Source organism: Chenopodium quinoa, unplaced genomic scaffold (assembly GCF_001683475.1).
Source record: "Chenopodium quinoa cultivar QQ74 unplaced genomic scaffold, ASM168347v1, whole genome shotgun sequence".
Classification (NCBI taxonomy): Eukaryota; Viridiplantae; Streptophyta; class Magnoliopsida; order Caryophyllales; family Amaranthaceae; genus Chenopodium; species Chenopodium quinoa.
In genome coordinates this window covers 1,280,333-1,294,484 of record NW_018744311.1, presented here as the reverse complement: position 1 = coordinate 1,294,484, position 14,152 = coordinate 1,280,333, and the positions used below count along the sequence as shown (strand labels likewise).

The window sequence follows — 14,152 nt, the reverse complement described above, 5'->3', positions numbered from 1 at the left end:
CTCTACGAGGTCGAGAGTTCCAACACTTGATCAACTTGCTTCGACATTTTTTGCAAAATTTATAGCTTTAATTAGAAAATTTAATTAAACTATCATCAACAATTAGTATTATTCTTAATTCATTCCCACCTCTTGCTTTAATTACTTCTGTATTATTCTTATTATAGTAACTTAATTTGTCTCTAGTTACTCTCTCATAGCTTCTTAAAATATACTCATAATAAGAAAAAAAAAATTACAAGAAAATAATATACGAGTATTATTAAACTATATATAGCACTTTAATTTATTAACTACTTAATTATATGTGGATGATCAACTAGTTTACTTGGTAAAAGATTTGAGAAATGATGTTTTAGTAATTAAAGTTAAATTTCATGTACATCATTTAATTTGCACTTCTTATAACTCTGTTTTTTTTTTTTTTTTTTTTTTTTAAAATCACTAATTAAGAGTATATCGTATATGTGACATGAAAAACACGTATATTTGCTATTTAATAATGTAGGGATTTACGTAGATCAATAAATTGCAATATTAATTCAAAAAAATGGAGTAAAATTTATTATGATATCAAAGTGACTAGTATAAGTTTAAGGATAATTTGAACGTCTCACATAATAATAAGATAGTGAGAAATGGTATAGTCCCTTATGACATGCTCGAGTTTAGATAAAAGGGATTGGAATTTTGCAGTTGGACTTGCAGGTTTGTCATAACACAAAATAAGTCTGAGGTGGAACTACCAATTTATCAGCAGCAAGACACGAATGTATCTTCATATTTAATTAATCAGTTTATTTTTTTTAATGTTGGATTAATTATATATAAATACATTAGTATATATTAAGATCATCAAAACCCTTCTCCCTCTTCTTAATAGTTAGATCAGAGCTTTGGAATGTGGAGTATCCAAAACTACTACTTAGACCACCAAAAAAAGTCTTTTTTTTTTTTTTAAAGACTTCAACAACAACTTCAAGCTACAAATATATTGGTATTGCCAAAAATAATATCCACTTTAATTTTGTTCTTGAAATTAATCAAACACTTAGCTTTAATTTCTCAAGCATATTTAGTACCATGCATTTCTTTCACTTTTCTTCTCTTTTTCCTCTCTTTCCTCCCTCTCTCTCTCTCTCTCTCTCCTTAAATCTAGAGAGAGAAAGTGAGTAGTTAAGTAGAGAGGTAGTACTATATATGGTGTAAAACTGTAAACCCTAATCCTTTTTTCTTCTTCTTTTTTTTTTTTTAGGATTTTTTTGGTAATTAATCTTTAAACTTCATCATATACTCTATTATAAATATGCTAGTTTTTGTTATATTAAATTACTTTCATCTTATATTTTTATTTGTTGATTTGTGATGCAGGAAGGTTTAATTTGGTGATGCTTATTAAGCTCAAGTTATTATCATCAAGAAAGTGGTGAATTACAAAGTGATTAAGCTTAATTATTAGTGTAATAGTGGAAGATTATAAGTTTATAACTATTTTATGAGCTCAATGAATTCAAACAATTGGCTATCTTTTCCTCTTTCTCCTACTCATCCTTCACATCTTCAATCCACCAATTCACAACCTCATCAACAATTCTCCTTAGGCCTTGTCTCCGACATTGACAACCCCTTCGGCCAAGCTCAAGGTAAACCTTATATTATTTTACGGATTAATTAAGTATATATATAATGAGTGCGTAATTATTAATATCTTTATCTATATCTATAAAAAAAAATTTCTGATCCTAAATAATTAATTGTTGTCAATTTTATTTTTTTCAATGTCGAATTTTAAATATATACATGTAGCTAGTACATAACTAAATATACAAGGTTCAAATATAATCCAATACCATCAATAAGCTCATTTACTATCACTAAAAGTGTATAATTTGTTGTACAAAATGCTAAAAATGACAATTTTTTGCATTTTCTTTATCTTTTTACTAGACTAGTACTTAAATGACTCTTAACTTTTTTTTTTTTTCTTTTTTTTGTTCATAGAATGGAACTTGCTCAACTCACAAGGCGGTAACGAGGTCCCTAAGATAGCAGATTTCCTAGGAGTAGGAAAATCGGAGAGTCACCATGATTCGCCGGATCTTTCAGCGTTTAGTGACATGGGCCAAGGCAGTGAATCAGATTATCTATTTTCCGGCAATAACGGGTTACTCGCGGTGCAAAACACCGTGGCAGCAGCTAGTAACACTAGCGAATATGATCAATACCAAGATAACTCGAATAACTGCTTGCAATCATTAACGTTATCTATGGGAAGTAGTGGGCAGCAACAGCAACAACAGCAGCTACAACAACCTTCTAGCACTAATAATTGCGAAACGAGTGGTGACAATGTTAGCACCGCAGCCACTGGGGCTGCCTCGACTGCTGCCACTGTCACCACCGCGATTACTCCTGTGGTTGAGGCTACTCCTAGGAGGACACTTGATACTTTTGGTCAAAGAACTTCTATTTATAGAGGTGTTACTAGGTAATTATTATTCTTTTAGCCTATCGGTTAAATATATATAGACCATTAGCAATTATGTACCTTTCAACATCAACAAAATTACAATTATAAAGTAGAGGTATAGACGGTCCATTTTCTTATAAAATCTATGTGAGGTTGTTAGGATAATTTTTTTTTTCTTTCTATAAATTAACTGTTGTCCCTCATATTAATCGAATAATTGGATGGTCTAGTAATTGAAGAGGAATATTGCGCGCTCACAAAAATATGTCAATATGGATTCGTTTTATTTTATGTTTATGTTACACTCGTGTTATTTATGGTACGTAGAGTTAATTAGAAAAATGGTAGCACAGGCATAGGTGGACGGGAAGATATGAAGCTCATCTTTGGGATAATAGTTGTAGAAGGGAAGGACAATCAAGGAAGGGTCGTCAAGGTAATTTTCTTTATCTTTCCTTTTATTATTTTCAACGTTACAATTTTTTCTTTTAATCTGAGGAGTTTTTCCGAAATCTAACAATAATATATATGTATGCTAATGCTAAGGATTATGCATTTTGATCGATCTAATCCCAAATTTATACTTTATTATAGACTAATTATCGAATGTTACTAACTTATTTTTGTTTTCCTGGTTGATAACCATGCATGTTGGACTGTAATTGGTGGTATCAATTTTGACGTACGTACACTTTCCTGCAGTGTATCTTGGTGAGTAGAAATAAGTTACTCTTAAATCAAATAAATTAAATGCCTTATATATTACTCTTTTCTTCACTTCAAAGAACAAAAATCGGATGTACAACAACGTATAACAACGTGTGATATGTAACAGGAGGGTACGATAAGGAAGAGAAGGCCGCAAGGTCTTATGATCTAGCTGCAATCAAGTATTGGGGAACTTCTACCACCACAAATTTTCCAGTTGAGTTTCTTTCAATAATTACTTGCTCGTTATTATTTGCTATCTTATATATTTTTCGATGTATAACTAGTAAAAACTAGAGTTAAAACATATTCCTGGGCCTTAACCATACATATTTAACTATGAGAAGGACAGTTGCACGTAACATAATTAATCCTTATTCACTTATATGGAATGCTTATGCATTTTTTTACTTCTTGTTGGTCAACGACAATGATTGACTGTAGATAAGCAACTATGAGAAAGAAGTAGAGGACATGAAACACATGACTAGACAGGAATTCGTAGCAGCTATTAGAAGGTATGTGAATTTAGATTATAATTCCATGTTAAGTATGTATGGCAATGTTGATTATTTGCAATAATTACTTCAACCTTTTCTCATTAATTATCTGCTTATTTATATAATTATCTTGATGGTATTATAGGAAGAGTAGTGGATTCTCTAGAGGTGCATCAATTTATCGTGGTGTAACGAGGCACCATCAACATGGGAGATGGCAAGCAAGAATCGGAAGAGTAGCGGGGAACAAAGATCTCTATTTGGGAACTTTTAGTAAGTATTCCGTAATTTCGTAAATATTTATTGTCATGTACGAATGTGTTAGACTTTACCAACTAAGCTAACTGATAACCTCTATTCAGGCACAGAAGAGGAGGCCGCGGAAGCTTATGACATTGCGGCCATCAAGTTTAGAGGCCTCAATGCTGTGACAAACTTCGACATGAGCCGGTATGATGTGAAGGCCATCCTAGAGAGCAACACTCTACCCATAGGAGGAGGAGCCGCCAAGCGCCTTAAGGAAGCTCAAGCCATAGAATCTTCTAGAAAGAGGGAGGAAATGCTTGCCCTAAGCAATAGTACTTACCCATATGGAGCTAGTAGCTCAACCTCGAGTCGGTACGGGGCCCACCAACAAGCCACTCATGCTTACCCTTTACTACCTTACCACCAACAAGACACCCAACCACAACCCTTGCTAACCCTACAAAACAACCATGGTCAAGAAAGTAACAACATTTCCCTTTCACATTACTCTCAAGAAGCTCAATTCTTACAATTGTACCAACAATCAAGTTACTCAAACCCTAGTAGCATGTACAATAATTATCTCCAAACTAACCCTAGTTTGCTACATGGGTTTATGAACATGAGCTCAAACTCTGGTGTAATTGATACTAACAACAATGGTAGTTCAAGTGGGAGCTATAGTGGTGGCGCCTACCTTGGAGGCGGGGCCGGGATCAATGGCATGGGGTCCGCCTCCTCGACGAGCAACCCTGTGGGACCCGGTGATACTCATGAGCCTCTTGCATTGGTGAAGGTGGACTATGACATGCCTTCTGATGGTGGTGGTGGAGGAAGCTATGCAGGGTGGTCGACGGAGACGGTCCAAGGATCGAATAATGGAGTCTTTGCAATGTGGAATGAGTGATGACCAAATAACTCAGGGGTGATTTTGCATTGTTAGTTGACAAATTTTTGCATGGAGGAGGGGGAATATGAAGGGATTTAGACTTACATTTTTAGTTGCTTTATTTTTATTTTTCTTGTGTTTTAAACTTGGAATCAAGCCTTATAAAAAAAAAAAAAAAAAGAAAAGAAAAACAAAAGCTAAATGTTAAGCGGATGGATAGGTTCATTTTCAATGGGAAAGCTAAATGAGAGATTATGGTTCACTTATATATTCATTTTGCAACTTTTACTTCATTTTAATGTTTGATAAATGTCCATTTTCTAATAATTTTAGCACCCTGTATATTAATTTCTTCAATTCCAAGATATTTCAAGTGAAATTTTGTAGATGGCCAAAATGGTGTACAAGTATAAGCAATTTAAAAGTAAAAACCATGTTATAAGAAATGATAATAGAAAATTTTGACTTTTATCACCTCCAAAAACAATATATGAGTATTTGTTTTTACCCCCTACATAAAAATAGTCTAATATCTAGCATGTAGAGTGTATATTGTCTACCTAGAACTAATGTTGTTGGAAATAATATTAGAAAACTTTAACTTAGGAGGTGTCGGACCCGGTGTCGGAATTTCACGGAATATTACAAGGTGCATCCCGGGGTCTGATAATATAGTTTCGAGCCAAATATGACCATTATCAGGCTACGTACAGGCCACATGAAAACTTATAGCCAATGCAAGAGGCGTGTACGAAAACGAGTAGATTAACCGTTTTAAGGCATATTGGATGGTTCCACTCACCCAATTGGACTCCTGGAGGGTATTAGGGACCATGGTAAACATCTCGGCAACTTTTATTTCCAGACGAAAAAAGGTTAAAAAAATTTCAAAATTGAAGGCTATTATCCACGCTTTTTGAGGAATTTTTGATGTTATAGGGTCCGGTGGCGAAAAGTCTTGAGACCCTAAGGGATACATTTTAGGGTCATATAATGACTTTTGGAAACATATATGACCACTATATGTTGTCAAAGATGCCCGTGGTAGGCAACATTTCACGAAATCGGTGCAAGTTTCGAACGGGTAAATTGCCGTTTTAAGACATAATGGATGGTTCCACCCACCCAATTGAACTCCCGTAGGGTATTAGGGACCATGGTTAATATCTCGACAATTTTTATTTCCGGGTGAAAAAAGGTCAAATAATTCCAAAATTGAAGGCTATTATCCACGTTTTTTGAGAAATTTTGACGTTATGAGGCCCGGCGACGAAAATTTTGAGACCCTAGGGGACACATTTAGGGTCATATAATGACGTTTGGAACCATATATAACCATTATATGTTGTCAAAGATGTCCGTGGTAGGCTTCAGTTAACGAAATGAGTGCAAGTTTCGAACGGGTAAATTGGTCGTTTTAAGACATATTGGATGGTTCCACCCACCCAATTGCACTCTTCGAAGATATTAGGGACCATGGTAAAAATCTCGACAATTTTTATTTCCAGACGAAAAAAGGTCAAAAAATCCAAAATTAAAAGCTATTATCCACGTTTTTTGAGAAATTTTTGAGGTTACAGGGCCCGGTGGCGAAAAGTCTTGAGACCCTAACTCCCTAAGGGATACATCTTAGGGTCATATAATGACGTTTGGAACGGTATATGACCATTATATGTTGTAAAAGATGTCCGTGGTAAGCTTCGCTTCACGAAATCGGTTCAAGTTTCAAACGGGTAAATTGACCGTTTTAAGACATATTGGATGGTTCTACCCACCCAATTAGACTCCCGCAGGGTACTAGGGACCATGGTAAACATCTCGGAATTTTTATTTCCGGGCGAAAAATAGTTAAAAAATTTCAAAATTGAAAGCTATTATCCACACCTTTTGAGAAATTTTTGATGTTACGGGCCCGGTGGTGAAAATTCTTGAGACCATAGAGGATACATCTTAGGATAATATAATGACGTTTGGAACCATATATTACCATTATAGGTTGTCAAAAATGTCCGTGGTAGACTTCAATTCACGAAATCGGTGCAAGTTTCGAACGGGTAAATTGACCGTTTTAAGACATGTTGTATGGTTACACCCACCCAATTGGACTCCCGAAGGATATAAGGGACCATGGTTAATATTTCGGCAATTCTTATTTTCGGGCGAAAAAAGGGAAAAAAATTTCAAAATTGATCCACGTTTTTTGAGCAATTTTTTAGGTTACAGGGCCTGGTGACGAAAATTCTTGAGACCTTTAGGGGATACATCTTAGAGTCATATAATGGAGTTTGGAACCATGTATGACAATTATATGCTGTCAAAGATGTCCGTGGTAGGCTTCAGTTTACGAAATCGGTGCAATTTTCAAACGGGTAAATTGACCGTATTAAGACATATTAGATGGTTTCACCCACCCAATTAGATCCAGGATGATATTAGGGACCATGATAAACATCTCGACAATTTTTATTTTCGGGCGAAAAAAGGTCAAAAAATTCCAAAATTGAAGGCTATTATTATCCATGCTTTTTGAGGAATTTTTGAGGTTCTAGGGCCTGGTGGCGAAAAGTCTTGAGAACCTAAGAGATACATCTTAGAGCCATATAATGACGTTTGGAACCATGTATGACCACTATATGTTATCAAAAATGTCCGTGGTAGGCTTAAGTTCACGAAATCAGTGCAAGTTTCGAACGGGTAAATTAACCGTTTTAAGACATGTTGGGAGGTTCCACCCACCCAATTGGACTCCCAGATGGAATTAGGGACCATGATAAACATATAGGCAATTTTTATTTCCGGGCGAATAAAAGGTCAAAAAATTCCAAAATTGAAGCCTATTATCCACGTATTTTGAGCAATTTTAGAGGTTACAGGGAGCGGTGGCGAAAGTTTTTAAGACCTTAGGGGATACATCTTATGGTCATATAATGACGTTTGGAACCATATATGACCATTATATGTTGTCAAAGATGTCCGTGGTAGGCTTCATTTCACGAAATCGGTGCAATTTTCGAACGGGTAAATTGACCGTTTTAAGACATATTGGATGGTTCCACCCACCCAATTGGACTCCCGGAGGGTATTAGGGACCATGGTAAATACCTCAGAAATTTTTATTTCCGGGGCAAAAAAGGTCAAAAAATTCCAAAATTGAAGGCTATTATTCACGTTTTTTGAGGAATTTTTGAGGTTATAGGGCTGGTGGCGAAAAGTCTTGAGACCCTAAGAGATACATCTTAGGGTCATATAATGACATTTGAAACCATATATGACCATTATATGTTGTCAAAGATGTCCGTGGAGGCTTCAGTTCACGAAATCGGTGCAAGTTTTGAACGGGTATTGACCGTTTTAAGATATATTGGATGGTTCCACCCACCCAATTGGATTCACGGAGGGTATTAGGGACCATGGTAAACAACTCAACAATTTTTATTTCCGGACGAAAAAAAGGTCAAAAAATTCCAAAATTGAAGGCTATTGTCCATGCTTTTTGAGCAATTTTTGAGATTACAGGTCCTGGTGGCGAAAAAACGTGAGACCCTAGGGGATACATTTTATGGCCATATAATGATGTTTGGAACCATATATTACCATTACAAGTTATCAAAGATGTCCTTGGTAGGCTTTAGTTCACGAAATCGGTGCAAGTTTCGAACGGAATATTGACCGTTTTAAGACATATTGGATGGTTCTACCCACCCAATGGACTCCCGGAGGGTATTAGGGACCATGGTAAATATCTCGAAAATTTTTATTTCCGAGCAAAAAAAGGTCAAATAATTCCAAAATTGAAGGCTATTATCCACGCTTTTTGAGGAATTTTTGATGTTACGGGTGGCGAAAAGTCTTGAGACCCTAGGGGATACATTTTAGGGTCATATAATGACATTTGGAATCATATATGACCATTATATGCTGTCAAAGATGTATGTGGTAGGCTTCAGTTCACGAAATCGGTGCAAGTTTCGATCGAATGGGTAAATTGATCGTTTTAAGATATATTGGATGGTTCCACCTACCCAATTGGACTCTCGCAGGATATTTGGGACCATGGTAAACATCTCGGCAGTTTTTATTTCCGGGCGATAAAGGTCAAAAAATTTTAAAATTGAAAGCTATTATCCACGCTTTTTGAGAAATTTTTGAGGTTATAGGGCTCGGAGGTGAAAAGTCTTAAGAACCTAGGGGATACATTTTAGGGTCATATAATGATGTTTGGAACCATATTTGACCATTATATGTTGTCAAAGATGTCTGTGGTAGGCTTCAGTCACGAAATCGGTGCAAGTTTCGAACGGGTAATTTGACTGTTTTAAGACATATTGGATGGTTCCACCCATCCAATTGGACTCCCAGAGGGTATTAGGGATCATGGTTAACATCTCAACAATTTTTATTTCTGGGCGAAAAAAGGTAAAAAAATTCCAAAATTGAAGGCTATTATCTACGCTTTTTTAGGAATTTTTGAGGTTACAGGGCCCGGTGGCGAAAAGTCTTGACACTTATACTTCGTATGGTTCACTTATATATTCATTTTGCAACTTCAACTTCATTTTAAAGTTTGATAAATGTCCATTTTCTAATAATTTTAGCTCCCTATATATATTTATATTTATATATATATATATATATATATATATATATATATATATATATATATACTTCCTCCGTTTCTTTTTACTTGCAACACAGCCTTGTGGCACGTGTTTTGAGGTCGGGTTTATGTAATGTAAACGGATAAATTATTCATTATAATTTTTACAAATGATACTTAACCCTATTCTAATCTTCGTGTAAAAATTATATTGATAAAATCGCTCGTTTATCCTCACTAATCATCTCCTAAAACTGCGTGCCTAAAAGGTGTGTTGCAAGTAAAAGAAAATGGAGGAAGTATATATTAATTTCTTCAATTCAAAGATATTTAAAGTGAAATTTTGTAGATGTCTAAAATGGTGTACAAGTATATGCAGTTAAAAGTAAAAACTATGTTGTTGGTAATAATATTATGCAAGGAAAGAGTCCTAAAGGCTAACAAATTAAGACCCTCGACCTTCCAATTCCTTAATATTATTCTAGACCTTCCTAAAATACTATTGCCTCCATCCCTAAATGTAGTTCTCGTTTAACTTTTCACGGTCTACAAGACGTGTCGTAAAACGTCTATATCTCTATTTTCATACGCGTAAATATTATAAAACTTGATATTAATAAAATATACTCCCACTGTCTCTAAATGTTTGTCACGTTTGCTATTTTGGATGCCCCTAAATCTTTATCACATTTCAGATTTTCATAATTATTAAGATACATAAAAAGACTTTTATACTCTTATTTATTTTTATTCTCCTTATTAAGTCCTCTTTCTATGTTACCATGACATCTACTATAAAAATGGTACCAACTTTTGACAAATTTAATTCTTTACGCTCTTGAAACTGTCAATTTCTTTTTCCCATGTGTTTTAATTACTTTTTAAATCGAGAATTTCTCTTCCATGCACTTTTATTACTTTATTTATTGGTTGGAAATTCCAGTTTCTCATATACTTTCATTACTCCACATTCTCCACCTTAATTCCCATGAATTTTCAAAAAAAAGTGACAAACGTTTGAAGACAGAGGGAGTACAATATGATGAATCCAACTAAATCCATATGAAAATTATGAACATATAATCACTTATAGAGTATAAATTAATTAATGGTAATTTACCGTTTAAAGTTGGACCCAAATAAGTCAAATGAGAAGTATACTTGGTATTTAGGGAAGGAGGGAGTCTCTCTAAATATTATCTCAAGTGCAAGAGTGGTGTCATTATGTTTGGTTGCGGTGGTGGAACTGTGGAAGATGCCTAAAACTCCAACAGGTATCGTCAACATGTATAGCCAATTAGGATGTGAGTCGTAATTGACATGTATTACACAAAAGCACACCCCAACAAGTAACAAAGTTGGTTGAATGTAGACACAAAAGTTGGGGATTTTTGTTACTTGTCTTCTGCATGCCATAACCAGGGTCTTTTAGTCCTCTAGCTAGAATAGGTATAATCAAAGGAAAGGAAGCATCTTTCATTAAGCATCCTAACAAGCTCAACCAATGCCCTTCCTGCATTCTAGTAGACATACACAAGATAAGTAATTAATGTACATAGTTCTCAAATTGAATTATTTAACTGAGAATAGCATTAAACATTAACAAACCTGTTGCCTTTCATTAGACGGTGATGCAAGTCAAGATATCAAGGTATCCATCAATAAAGGCATAATTTACTTGAGCGTCCTAGGGGTATTTGCTACTATACATGCAAAGTAGCCTATAAAAATAAGAAATCAAACAATTTGTCAAAAGTTCATAAGTGTTTTGAAATTCTAAATAGATATGTACCTGATGCACTGATACAACCGATAAAGGGAATGGGAAAAAAGGTTAATAAAGGCAACTAAAGGGGGTCCGTCCTAAATTCCTAATTATCAACGACCAAAATTTGTAATTCTAATTCCCTTTGATGAATATTCCTAACAACAGCCCCAAACATCCCCTTTGATGGATACGTATATTAATGTAAAAAATTGATTATTAAAACCTTTAATTATCAAGAAAGTAATATTTGTATTCCGTAACAACATTTAATGGCTTATTCACTTCACCTTATTTTTTGCTGAATGGAAATTATTTTTGCTAAACTTAGTTTATTTTTGCTGAATTGAAATTATTTTTTTACTGATTCTCAATTATATTTCTTCTTTAAGGTTACTAATTTTTGCTAAACTTAAATTATTTTTACTAAACTGAAATTAATTTTATTATCTAAACTCATTTTTGCTCAACTGAAATTATTTTTACTAAAGTGAAATTATTTTCACTAAATATTTTTTTTATGGCGAACTGAACAAGGCCTAAATATAAACTGAACCAGAACCTGTTGCAGCAGGTTCTCCATTTTACTATCCGGAATCAAAATCTCGTGTATAGGTTTCAGTTCCAAGTTCCGATACCTATTCAGGGTACCATAACTTTTTGCTCAATTCTAGGTAATAGTAGTAGTGGTAGTAGTAATAATAATTAATAAATACTTAGTATGCATTTTGTAATTTATACTTTGTTCATTTTGTAATAATCTAATTAATCACAACACTAGGCATTGCATAAAATCTTTGGAAAAAAAATTATAGATTGAAAGCTAAATGAGCATTTTTTTTATATATATAATATAAAGTATACGAGTAATATGTGAGAGAGCGAATTTCTTTTTTTTTTACAAAAAAAGTATAAGACAGTACAAAGTTCAAGCTATTAAATAAAAAATTAATTCAAAAGTCAAAATGATAACGTGTTAATTCTACTGGTCTAGGTACTCAAACACAAACTCGAGCATCATAAGCAATTAAGCACCCAAAGCCCAAGAGTACTACTCGTATAATATAAGATATACGAGTAGTATGTAAGATAGCGAAATAATAATACGAGTAATAAAAAATTAGTCTAAGACAGATAAAGTGCAAGATATTTGAAATCAACCCAATTAAACACGAGTAAAATAAAAATCATAATTCAAAATTCGAAATAATAACGTGTCAAGTCGACTAATTAAGATAGCCAAACATGAACCTGAGCACCATAATCAATTAAGCACCCAAAGGCCCTAACGAGTAGAACACTCTGGAATAATATAAGAACCCCGTGGCTAATTGGCAATTGCCAATCCCAATTTTCAAATACGCGCGCTAAGCCTTTCTCTTACCTTTTTTCAAAATAATTACAACAGACTTCGTTACAGTTTGTTACGGGTAGCTACTTCAACTTCTCTCTCCCTTTAACATCTCTCTATACTATTCACTCACTTCTCTTTCTAAAACCAACTTCTCCTCTGAAATCAGCAACTCAGATACACTCAACCTCTTTCTAAATTCAGCTGATCAACAATGGAGGAATTCACCGAAACAGAGGAGAATGTCGCAATTTCCCAAGATCCAGAGAAGAATTCCTCTCAAGAATTAGCTGAAACAGAGGAGATGAAAACAATTGCTGACGAAAAAGCAGATGATCAGAAAACAGAGGTAAACTCTGAAAAAGCAGAGGAGAAGACACTTTCTCCCGAAGATGCTGCTAAAATGGCGAAGAAGAGGAAGATGATCGCTAAAGAAAAAGCTCCAATGAAGGAAAGAAGACCTGATAAAGCCGCTAAAACGGAATAAACAGAGAAAACCGCTGAAATGGAGGTAATATGTGAAGAAGCAGAGGATATGATGATTTCTCCAGAAGAAGCCGCTAAAATTGCGAGGAGGAAGATGATCGCTAAGGGAAAAGATCCAATGGCGGAGGAAGAACAACGTACTATTCCAGGTTAATGTTGAATGTTGTGATGATGATTTCGACGATTTTGAAGATTTATACGAAGAAATCCTTGCTGAACCAAATTCGGAATCTAATAGTGACGAATTCACTACTGCTAGTAAGTTTGATGATTAATTTTATCAAGTTTAATCTAATTGAATAAAGCTAGGGTTAGTAATTGAGGAAAATAACCTTGTTATGATCAATGTATGATTTGATTGAAACCTAGAGTTGGTTTGAAATTGTTTGATTCAAATATTATTATTGATGAAATTGATATATATAATCGCAGTGTTAGTTTGATATAAGCATGCAATAAATGTTTGTTGATATAGTATTACATCGCATGTTACAAGAATTAAATGTTCGTCTTGGCAATTTAAAAATAATGACACGAAATTTTTCTCAACGAAAAGTATTCTGAGTACGAGGAAAAGACCGATTTTGAAACGGTGTGTGACAAAATGTTTGCCGAATACAGTACATTTGATGCTATACAAACCGGAACTCGTAAGTTTCCAGATTCTTTTTGAAAACATTACATAGTGATATTTGCATGAACAGGCCTTATTATAATTCTAACATTATTTAATTTGTACCAGCATATTTTGGTACGGCAAACCTAAATGAGAGCGGGGATTGTGCCGTGGACTTGTTTGGGAAATTTGGCGGCCATTGCATTCTAATGGCATATGAAAACGCCATTGAAACCGGCAAGTCGAAAAACCTTGATAAAGAATAAAGAGATCCTTTCATGGTTCATTGTGAATTCTAACTATTTTGTCCGCCCATTTTTATAAAAATGGTGATTTGACATTTGTGGTTGACATCTTAAGGAACCACGTGGTTAAATCGGAAGATCGATATGATAGTATTTTGGGTTTTAGTAAGAGGCATAAACTTGGAAAGGCTGATCAGGCAACCCTGCAACGGGCAATGATTCACGTGACTTGCGTTTTTATCAAGTAAGATGTACTGGCAGAAAGGGTTGCAAGGATTA

At 34.5% G+C, this 14,152-nt stretch overlaps 1 protein-coding gene across 1 annotated transcript; it reads left to right on the top strand.

Moving 5' to 3' along the window:
- The first annotated feature begins 859 nt into the window (after positions 1-859).
- On the top strand, positions 860-5,081 carry LOC110695999 (AP2-like ethylene-responsive transcription factor PLT2). The gene is made up of 8 exons (XM_021873256.1): positions 860-1,643; positions 2,002-2,488; positions 2,824-2,906; positions 3,173-3,181; positions 3,306-3,394; positions 3,623-3,696; positions 3,824-3,951; positions 4,041-5,081. The coding sequence occupies exons 1-8, from the start codon at positions 1,496-1,498 to the stop codon at positions 4,829-4,831; spliced, it is 1,809 nt and encodes a 602-aa protein (XP_021728948.1). The 5' UTR covers positions 860-1,495; the 3' UTR covers positions 4,832-5,081.
- The last annotated feature ends 9,071 nt before the right edge of the window (positions 5,082-14,152 follow it).

Excerpts from the sequence above, each read along its gene's own strand:
- LOC110695999 (XM_021873256.1), top strand. The coding sequence starts at position 1,496 with ATGAGCTCAATGAATTCAAACAATTGGCTATCTTTTCCTCTTTCTCCT. Across the intron at positions 2,489-2,823 it reads ATTTATAGAGGTGTTACTAG|GCATAGGTGGACGGGAAGAT; the intron begins GTAATTATTATT and ends ATGGTAGCACAG. Across the intron at positions 3,952-4,040 it reads TCTCTATTTGGGAACTTTTA|GCACAGAAGAGGAGGCCGCG; the intron begins GTAAGTATTCCG and ends ACCTCTATTCAG.